Source organism: Lynx canadensis, chromosome F1 (genome assembly GCF_007474595.2).
Source record: "Lynx canadensis isolate LIC74 chromosome F1, mLynCan4.pri.v2, whole genome shotgun sequence".
Classification (NCBI taxonomy): Eukaryota; Metazoa; Chordata; class Mammalia; order Carnivora; family Felidae; genus Lynx; species Lynx canadensis.
Window position 1 is genome coordinate 59,924,757 of NC_044319.2, and position 10,664 is coordinate 59,935,420.

The following is a 10,664-nucleotide window of genomic DNA, read 5'->3' on the forward strand; positions in this document are numbered from 1 at the left end:
GGTGCCTATTGAAAATGGACACGTCAGGGAATGTAGAAACCCATAAGCATTTAAACGCTGGGCAGGAGTCTTCAAAAACGTGATTTTTAGCCTCTTTATAGTAGTTCCTAATCGGAATGCGTTGTAAAATAGGTAGGCATTTTTTTGGTTGTTGTGTATTCAGGATATTGTTTCCAGTTGTTGCTGGTGTAAGTAAAATTGTGATTAATCTCTCTGTACATAAACTGTAACCACGATAACAAAAGAAAGAAGTGATTTGGGAGCCAGAATCTCCTTCAAAATGATGGCAGGTTGCTCGATTACATACAAACTTTGATTAGTCTTTGGTAGCGGTAGGAAGTTTTCTAAGACTACCTTACACTTGGAATTACGCTCTTTCTTTGGTGACAGTCGAGGTTAAGTGTTCTTTGTAGCTTCGTGGCGAGCAACCTGGGGAGGAAGACCGAGGTCCCCCCTTGAAGACCTGATGGGATAGCTTCTCTGTGAGCTCTGAAGAAAAGATCGAGGGGCTGCTGCTTTCTCGTGTGCCTGGTTTTGAGTAGGCTTTATTTTTTAGAGTAATTTCAGGGTCACTGCAAAACTGAGTGGAAGGCACAGAGGTTTCCCATGTACCCCCTCCTCCCAGCCGCCTCCACTATCAGCGGCCCCCCCACCCCCCAGAGCAGCCCGCTGGTTGTAACTGGTAAACCTACTTGGATAGATCGCGATCACCCAAAGACCACAGTCACCCTAGGGTTCACGGTTGGAGTGGTGCATTCTGTGGGTTTGGACGATGGATCTGCTGTTACAACATCACACGGAGTAGTTTCACTGCCCTGTAAACCCCCTCTGCGGACCTGCTTTTCGTGGTGTGAGGAGTGAGTGGGTTAAGTCACCGCAGCACAGAGCGAGGCAGTCACGAGGGGGGCGACTCCAATGTGCTGCCACTTCCCTCACAGCCTTGCAGGTCGGTTCACGCACCATGCAGCATATCCGCCTAAAGCGTACGATTCAGTGGTTTTTAGTGTATTTGTAGAGTCGCACAACCTTCGCCGTAATCTGATTTTAGAACTATGAACCTCCCAGGAGCACAGGGAACGTTCCCCGCCCCTCCCCGCGCCCCGGCCCCCGGCAACCACTAATCAACCTCCTTGTTATCTGTGTAGATTTGCTTACTTTGAATATTTTCTATAAATATGGCATGTGACCTTCTGTGACTGGCTTCTTTGACTTGGAATAATGTTTTCAAGGTTCCTTTATGTCGTGGCAGCTGTCAGTACTTGGTGACGAATGGTCCATGGTGTGGATTCATTTTGTTCATCCGTTCACCTGTTGATGGACATTGGGATTGTTTCTACTTTTCTCCTACTATGAATAATGTCTCCGCGAACACTCCTATCTTTGTGTGGAAATGTGCGATTTGTGCCGGGTGTATACCTAGAGGAGGGATGGCTGGGTGATTCTGCTCAACTCCGAGGCACCGCTAAACTGTTTTCCCATGTGGGGGCACCGTCTGGCGTGCCCACCGGCCACGCGGGAGGGTTCCAGTTTCTCCACATCTTGGGCAGCCCTTGTTACTGTCTGTCCTTTTTTTTTTTTTTTTTTTTAAATGTTTGTTTATTACTGAGAAACAGAGAGAGAGCATGAGCAGGGGAGGGACAGAGAGAGAGAGAGAGGGAGACCCAGAATCCGAAGCAGGCTCCAGGCTCCGAGCCGTCAGCACAGAGCCCGACGCCGGGCTCGAACTCACAAACCGAGAGATCGTGACCTGAGCCAAAGTCCGGATGCTTAAACCACTGAGCCACCCAGGCACCCCACTGTCTGTCCTTTTGACTTCAGCCGTCCTGGTGGGTGGGAAATGGTGCCTCACTGTGGTTTTGATTTGGGTTTCTGGCAGTTTTCTTTAACACTTTCTTTTTTTTTTTTTTTTTTTTTAATTTTTTTTTTTTTTCAACGTTTTATTTATTTTTGGGACAGAAAGAGACAGAGCATGAACGGGGGAGGGGCAGAGAGAGAGGGAGACACAGAATCGGAAACAGGCTCCAGGCTCTGAGCCATCAGCCCAGAGCCCGACGCGGGGCTCGAACCCACGGACCGCGAGATCGTGACCTGGCTGAAGTCGGACGCTTAACCGACTGCGCCACCCAGGCGCCCCTCTTTAACACTTTCTTGATACTCTCCTTTACAGCACAAAAATTTTAAATTTTGACAAAGCCTGATGCTTTTATCTTTTTGTCTGTTACTTTTGGTATCCTGTCTGAGAAGGCTTTGTCAGACCCAAGATTATGAAGATTTATTCCTGTTTTCTTTGAAAAGTTTTATGGTTTTTGCTCTGATGTTTCAGGCCTGTGATCCATCTGAGTTAATTTCTATATATAGTGTAAGAAAGGGATCTCCCTTCATTCTTTGTGGAAATGTGGGTAGCCTGTTGTTCTAGCCCTGTTTGTGACAATGTCCCTTCTCCCCATTTGAACTTGCTGCTGCTACGTGTTTTATAGATGCTTTTGGATGAGACCATGAAACTCAAATCCTTATATCTATTTTTGCCTGGATGACGCAAGATTTAAAACACATCTTGAAGAGGGGCGCCTGGGTGGTGCAGTCGGTTAAGCGTCCGACTTCAGCCAGGTCACGATCTCGCGGTCCGTGAGTTCGAGCCCCGCGTCGGGCTCTGGGTTGATGGCTCAGAGCCTGGAGCCTGTTTCCCATTCTGTGTCTCCCTCTCTCTCTGCCCCTCCCCCGTTCATGCTCTGTCTCTCTCTGTCCCAAAAAAATAAATAAACGTTGAAAAAAAAAATTAAAAAAAAAAAAAAAACACATCTTGAAGAAACAAGAATCCGGCAGGATCTCAAAACCTTCAGACCTGGCAGTCTACCTTTTCCGTGGAAGTCGCAGAATGAACTGCTTCGCAATAATATAATACACTGTGTCTTCACAGGGACATCCAGCGTGCCCACAGGGTGGTGGCCGGGCTGCAGGCAGGGATGTGCTTCATTAACAACTACAACGTCAGCCCGGTGGAGCTGCCCTTCGGTGGATACAAGAAGTCAGGTGAGGAGCCGGAAAGTGTGGATGCAAACCCGGCCTGTAGGGATACGGGTTGTAATTCAGACCGCACTGACCAGGTTTCTGAACATTCATGTCTCAGAATCACCTGGGAAAGTATACAGATTCTGGTCCTCCCCTGACCTGCTGCAGTGATCTCTGGGAATGGGAACCAGGCGTCTTCTTATTTTCCTTTTCTTTCCCCCAAAGCTCTCCAGAAGGTTCTAATGTGTATATAGCCTGGCTTGTGAACTGCTAGTAGGCATCTGAGAAGGGTTTCTCTTGTGGGTAGAATTACTCTTTCTTCACGGGCTCTGGTCACTGGTGGCCTAAAACCGTTCCTGGAGGCTCCAGACTTGGGACATTTGTTGTCGTCCACTGTGGGGGGTTTTTAGGTGGAAAGTGTCTCTGAGCACCTCAGAAAGCATACGTTAATTTGTTTTCTTTATTCTGCCAAATCACTAAAGAGCCCTCAGTCTAACATTGAACAGTTCGTTGTGGCTATCCTGGTTGTCCCGGATGCTGCACAGGGACGTCCCCCCCCCCCTCCCCCCCCCCCCCCCCCCCCCCGCCTGCCCAGTGTTCCTGGTGACGCAGTCAGTCTGGCCCCCCTGACGGTGACACGGTGACCGTGCAAGTCCGGTGTGCGGAGGGGGTGTGGGGGGCCAGGACAGGCTCTCTGGAGCTTGTCACCTGTAAATATTCGCTGGCTGCCCTTCCCTTTCTCTGGAAAGTGGTGTGGACGTTGCGGGGGCACCAGTCTGGGCGCCCGCCCCCAGCCCCTGGGCAGGTGTGTGTGTGGCCGTCCCAGCAGACACGTGAACCCCGATGGGCGCTCGTGAGACGGCGGGTGTTCGCTCAACCGTCTATTTGGCACCTGGCTTGGAAGTGCCCCGGCACGCCCAGGGCCTGCCCGCCGACCGGCCTCGTCCCTGCACGGGCGCCGCTGCGGCCTGGGAGTCCAGCTGCTGCTCTGCCAGTACGTGCTCTCGGCCGACTGCCCCCTCGGATCGGAACCCCTGGGTCGGTGCCCTCCGGCTTGTCTCCCTGGGGTGAGGTGAGCAGCAAAGGGGGCACACACACCCACCTAGCTCTGTGCTCAGAGGATAAGGGAGGGAGCCAGAGACAGTGAGGCCTTGCCGGGGCCGAGCACCTTTTCTTTTGAAGAGTGCCGCCCCCCCCCCCCCCCCCCCCCCCCCCGCCGGAGACGTGTATGCTGGGGGACCGGGCCTTGCCCTTTGGAGGCAGAGCCTCCCGGAGTCAGAGGCAGGGGAAGGCCAAGCACAGGATGCCGTCCTTTGAACGGGTGACCTCGTAACAGGGCAGGACTGGGGCTCTGAGCTGCCGAGCCGCCTGAAGAGGCCCCCGCCCCCGTGAGTCGGCAGGGTGTAAACAGCAAGCTGCTCTTAACAGATTTCGCGAAAGGAGGGGTTAAAAGGCCTGTTGTGTAGAGTTCGGTTCTCAGCGAGCACCAACTATCGGTTGTCGTAGAGACTTTCACACTCGATAGGAAGGTCCGAGCGCTTTCACATCCCAACCCGGAGTAGTCGGTGCCTAAAATAAAGTTCTGTTGTAGGACCAAGATGCGGGTGTTTCCCTGTCCCCGTCCCCGTAGGCCAGTGGGTCACTTCTCCCGTGCCTAGCTGTACAGCTGATGACGTGCACTTGGGGACTTTGTCCCAAACCTTGTCAGTTCTGTGTTCTTCCCCTGAGGGGGTGACTGACTTTGGAGGTCCCCGTGACTTTTCCGGCCACCACAGTGGTGGCTCTTCCTCAACCTTCTCTTCCTTCCAGGGTTCGGCAGGGAGAATGGCCGCGTGACAATTGAGTACTATTCACAGCTGAAGACCGTGTGTGTGGAAATGGGTGACGTGGAATCTGCCTTTTGAACATACGCGGCGAGCCCCGTCCGCGTGGCCACGCGTGGAACGGGCGCTGGATCTCCAGGGGGCCACACGGCTGCCTCGGTTTCACACCCAGAATTGTGTCCCTCGGGATAAGAGAACGGCTCGGTGTTCTTCCTTCCTCACCTCTCAGTCCCCTTCCTGATGGAAAATTTGCCCAAGCGCCTTTAAGACAATCAAGAAAGTGGCGATTTTCTCAAAGCCGATTCCTGCAAAATCTTTAACACGCTTCTGGAGAACAGGGAGAGGGACCAGGATTATACTTCGTCCATGGGTTTGACCCGACAGCGCTCCTCCTCCGGCTTGCTTCAAAGGAGAGCTCGTTTCTTGCTCCCTGACAGTTTTGAGCTCTGGCCCCGTCATGGATTGCATTGCGAGAGCTGACAGTCGGGATGGAGATAATAGCCAGGGTCACGTTCTGTGTGATGGTTCACTTGCCAAAGTAAGCCCTTTGTTTCCACTCAGTGCTGGTGTCCAGTCCTTGAACTACAGCTTTCTCCCTTGATAAATACAAAATAGTTGGAGGCTCCTGGGGCACACTGCAGTTAAATAAATCACACCGCAAATCCTTTCAGCTTTGGGGCGCCTGGGTGGCTCAGTCGGTTAAGTATCTGACTCTGGCTCAGGTCATGATCTTGCAGTTCCTGGGTTTGGGTCCCACCTAGGGCTCTGTGCCCGCAGCTCAGAGCCTGGAGTCTGGTTTGCATTCTGTGTCTCCCTGTTTCTCTGTGCCCTCCACCCCCACCCCCTGCTCGCACTCTGTCTCTTTCTCAAAAATAAACATTGAAAAAAATCCCCTCAGCTTCATGTTTTAAAACTAAGCACATCTCAGGGTGATAGTAGTTCACAGGATAGGGGCCAAGGTTCAGTGTGTAAGGCAGGGGCTTTGTCCTTTGCACTGAGTTCGCAAGGCCGGGCTGTACTTGCTGTAATGAAGGTTGGCGGCCTGTGGGAGCTTTTAGGCTCCATGTTCTTTGCACCCTGACGAGCAGAGGCTTGCGGAGCTTCTGACCACGGTGACGTCTCCCCCTGCCCCCTTCTCTTCCTTTGAGGGAAATAGTTGAAGTCTGATAGCTGCATTAGTCAGGGTTGTCCGGGAAAAGAGCACCGTAGAATAGAGTAACGGGACAGATAGGCGTATGGAAGGGAAGATTCAGTCTGAGAATCGGCTCGTGTGACTGTGGAGGCTGAGAAGGTGCGCGGTCTGCCGTCGGCAAGGTGGAGACCCAGGGACGCCGGTGATGTGATCCGGTCCGAGTGTGAGGGCCTGAGAACCAGGGAGCAGAGGGTGTCCGTCGGGAGTCCCAAGGCCCGAGAACCAGGACGGCTCGTGTCTGAGGGCAGGAGAAGACGGACGTCTCAGCTCGAGCAGAGACGGGACTCACCTTCTCTCTCCATCTTTTTGTTCCGTTCGGGCCCTGAACAGATTGGGTGTTGCCCACCCGCGTTGGGGAGAGCCATCTGCTTTACTCAGTTCACCAGTGCAGTTGCCAAAAACTTCTGGACAGATCCTCCCAGGGACACCTGGAAATAATGTTCTGCCAGCCGTCTGGGCGTCCCTCAGCCCAGTCACGCTGCCGCGTAAAGGAGCCATCATGGTGGCCACTTTGGCGGAGCGAAGGGGTGGTGTTCCTCGCCAGGCCCGCGTCCGACTGTGTGTTATGATGGGGAAGTGCCGTCGTCGTCTTGCAGGGTGAGGACAACTGATCAGCCTCTGGGTGGTTATTTGCACAGACGGCATGTCCGGGATACGGGCCAGGCCGCGTGAGCTCATGTCCTGACGGCCTTTGTGCAGTAGGAGCTGCCCGGGCGAAGACGGTTTCCTCTGTTCCTCGACGGCGAAAACAGCGGGGAAGGGGGAACCGGTATCTGAATCCTCGCTGTGTTCCTGCTGCCACGCCCTTCTCACTTAGCCACCAGCCCTGATGTTCCGATGAAGAAACCGAACTGGAGAAGCCTTGGTGGTCACCACCAGGTTGAGGAGCAGGACTCTGAGCCAGGTGGGTGGGAGTTCGATTCTTGGGGTTCCCGCTAACCTTCCCCGAGTCGTGGGACATACGTCCTGTGACAGATCACCACTGACTTCGAGACTTGGAGTCCCACGTGGTGTTGCTGAGGAACCAAGGTGTTGGCAGGGGCCGCACCTCCCTCCGGAGGCCGCAGGAGAGGATCCTTCGCCTCGCCTCTTCCACGGCGTTCCTTGCTTGGCATGGCCCCAGTCCCTTCCTCCCTCCCGGGCCAACAGCTTAGCAACCCTCTACCTCCCTCTGCTTGCTTCTTACAAGGTCACGTGCGACGGCCTTCAGACCCCATGGGGCGTCCGGGGTCCTCACAGCTCAGGCTCCTTCCCTCAGTCACCTCTGCAGAGTCTCTTCCGGCCTCAGGAGGGAATGTTCACAGGTTTCAGGAATTAGGACTGGGGGGAGCCTTACTCAGCTGCTGCACACCCTGCACCGTCCCAGGCGTGTTCCAGGATGTTCCCCAGCTACGGTAGTTGCCACAGTTGTCAGAATAGTAACAATATGTACAGAACACACTTCAGGCAACACGAAACCAGGAGGCCAGGCCTTCCTCTGATTTGGAAGAAGTCCCTTCCTCTAGTTAAAGTCCCCCGGACGCGTCTGTTTTCTCTATTATTTTGATTCACTTTTGAAAGTTCTGCAGGAAGCACCCTTCTTTCTCCTTCCCCATCTGCTCTTCTCTCCCGGGGGGGGGGGGGGACTACTGTTAACATCTGGGTGTGTGTATCCTACGATTTTCTTTTTTTTTTTTTTTTTTAATGTTTATTTATTCTTGAGACAGCGTGAACGGGGGAGGGGCAGAGAGAGAGGGAGACACAGAATCCAAAACAGGCTCTAGGCTCTGAGCTATCAGCACAGAGCTCTATGTGGGGCTCGAACCCACAAACCGTGAGATCATGACCTGAGCTGAAGTCGGACGCTTAACTGACTGAGCCACCCAGGCGCCCCTCTCCTAGGATTTTCTTAAAGGGGTAACAGCACACTAATCCTGTGTCCGCACGACCCTCTGAGCTGTCTGCTGCTTGCGACACGGCTGCAGCTTCTCGCCCAGTGCAGGGGTCCTGCCCAGTCCAGGAGCTCGTCAGCCACTGGTTTTACAATGGAGAGTGGAGCTTTTCCCAAAACGCGACCTCTCCTGTCCAGAAGTTGTCTACAATTCCATAGACGCGAACTCTCAGAGCCCGAACTGTCACACCACCGAGCTCTTGGGAGGGACTGTTTGTGTAAGTGACCGGATCAGCAGGGCCGGGTTCACCTTTGCTGCTTAGTGCGGCCCAGGGACCAGCAGGCTCTGCTCCTTAGACCCGAGAATCTCTGTCCCCCTCTCAGACCTAAGCATCAGAATCTGCATTTGAACGAGGCCCCCAGGGGATCCTTACGCACAGTAGCTGGCCAGCTGCTGCTCTGAGAGCAGTGGTTCTCCACTTCTGCACGTTAGAATCGCCCCGAGAAAGCTTGAATCCGTCTGGGGTGTGGCCTGGCCATCTAGATTCTCCGAGGTCCCTGCCAAGGTGAATTCAGCAGACGGCTTGAGAACCACTGCTTTGCTGTTGTGCGGTGTGAGTACAGTAGCCCCTGGCCACGTGTGGTGACTTAACATTTTTTTTTAATTAAAAAAATTTTTTAAGTTTATTTATTTTGAGAGCGAGAGTGAGCAGAGGGGGGGCAGAGAGAGAGAGAGGGAGAGAGAGAATCCCGAGCAGGCTCCAAACTGTCAGCACAGAGCCTGACGTGGGGCTTGAACTCACCGCGAGACCATGATCTGAGCTTGAACCAAGAGTCAGAGACGCTTAACCGACTGAGCCACCCAGTGCCCCTACTTAAGTTTCATTAAATAAAAATTCAGTTTGTTAGCTGCCTTAGCCACGTCGCAAGGACTTAATGCCACGCACGGTAGTGGATGCCGTACCCGACGCGATGCAGGTGTGGGGTCTCTCCTTGGTGTCAGAAAGTTCTGTCGGATGGCGCTGCTTACGAGGGAAAGAACCGAGACACGAGACACCGTTCAGTGTTCGAGTGAGTTAGGAGACCACCTGTGGGGGCAGGTGCCGTGAGGGATGAAGAGAGAAACAGGGCCAACACCAGAGCGGGGACTCCTCAGACCCACTCCCTAGAACTCAGGGCAGGTAACCTGGTTGCTGCCCTGATGAATGAAGCTTCACCAGCAGGTGGCTCCCTCGCTTCCCACACCTTGTGCAGCAGCATGCGGGGCACCGGCTTCGTAACTGTCGTTAGACCCTCAAGGACTTTATGCGGTTAAGTGTTCTTATCCCCAACTTAGAGCTGGGAGAGCTGAGGCTCAGGGAGGCCAGTAAACCTGCCCAAGGGCACACGGCCACCCGCAGCGGGGACACTGAGGTGCGGCGTGGAGAATCTGGTGTGGCTGTCTAGTTTCCATCTACCACGGAGCCCAGAATGTGTTGTCTGCAGAAATACACCAACTCTTGGGGCCCCTGGGGGGCTCAGTCGGTTGAGCGTTGGACTCTTGATGGCAGCTCAGGTCTTGATCCGAGGGTTGTGAGTTCAAGCCCCACGTTGGGCTCTGTAGAGTAGGAGTAGAGGCTACTTCAAAAAACAAAAAACAAAAACAGACTTTGCAGCAGTGAGTGGCAGTACTCAGACCAGATTTTCTTTTCTCCACAAGACAAAGGAATTTTACAGAAAGTAGCTTGCCAGACATGGTCATTCACTCGCTCTCTTTTAAAATATAATTTATTGTCTGGCTAACCTACAGTGTGTAAAGTGTGCTCTTGGTTTTTGAGGTAGATTCCTGTGGTTCATCACTTACAGCACCCAGTGCTCATCCCAACAAGTGCCCTTCTCAATGCCCTTCACCCATTTTCCCCTCCCCTCCCCCCATCAATCCTCAGATTGTTCTCTGTATTTGAGAGAACAATGGTTTGCCTTCCTCCGTCTCTGTTTGTAACTATTTTTTCCCCTTCCCCTCCCCCGTGGCCGCCTAAGTTTCTCAAGATCCACATATGAGTGAAAACATGATATCTGTCTTTCTCTGACTTATTTCACTCAGCATAATGCCTTCCAGTTCCATCCACATTGCTGCAAACGGCATGATTTCATTCTCATTGCCAAGTAGTATTCCATTGTATAAATAAACCACATCTTCTTTATCCATTCATCGGTTGATGGACATTTAGGCTCTTTCCATACTTTGGCTATTGTTGAAAGTGCTGCTATAAACGTTGGGGTACATGTGCCCCTATGAATCCGCACTCCTGTATCCTTTGGATAAATTCCTAGTAGTGCTATTAACGGGTCATAGGATAGTTCTATCTTTAATTTTTTGGGGAAACTCCATACTGTTTTCCAGAGTGGCTCAACCAGTTTGCATTCCCACCAACAGGGCAAGAAGGTTCCCATTTCTCCACATCCTCTCCAGCATCTATGGTCTCTTGATTTGTTCACTTTAGCCACTCTGACTGGCGTGAAATGGTATCTGAGTGTGGTTTTGGTTTGTATTTCCCTGATGATGAGTGATGTTGAGCATCTTTCCATGTGTCTGGTAGCCATTTGGATGTCTTCTTTGGAAAAGTGCCTATTCACGTCTTCTGCCCATTTCTTCACCTGAGTATTTGTTTTTCGGGTGTTGAGTTTGGTAAGTTCTTTATAGATTTTGGATACTAACCCTTTATCTGATAAGACATGGTCATTCTCCAGGGCAGTGATCTATAGGCTGGATTCTGCCAAGCCCTAGGTG

At 52.5% G+C, this 10,664-nt stretch overlaps 1 protein-coding gene across 2 annotated transcripts in view; it reads left to right on the forward strand.

The window, feature by feature from the left end:
• ALDH9A1 (aldehyde dehydrogenase 9 family member A1) overlaps window positions 1-5,502 on the forward strand; it is a 38,675-nt gene extending 33,173 nt beyond the window's left edge. For both annotated transcript variants that reach the window (XM_030303470.2, XM_030303469.2), the window contains 2 exons: window positions 2,918-3,030; window positions 4,819-5,502. In XM_030303470.2, the coding sequence (XP_030159330.1) occupies window positions 2,918-3,030; window positions 4,819-4,913 (208 nt within the window). In that variant the 3' untranslated portion in view covers window positions 4,914-5,502. The remainder of the gene's footprint in view (window positions 1-2,917; window positions 3,031-4,818) is intronic.
• Window positions 5,503-10,664: the final 5,162 nt, after the last annotated feature.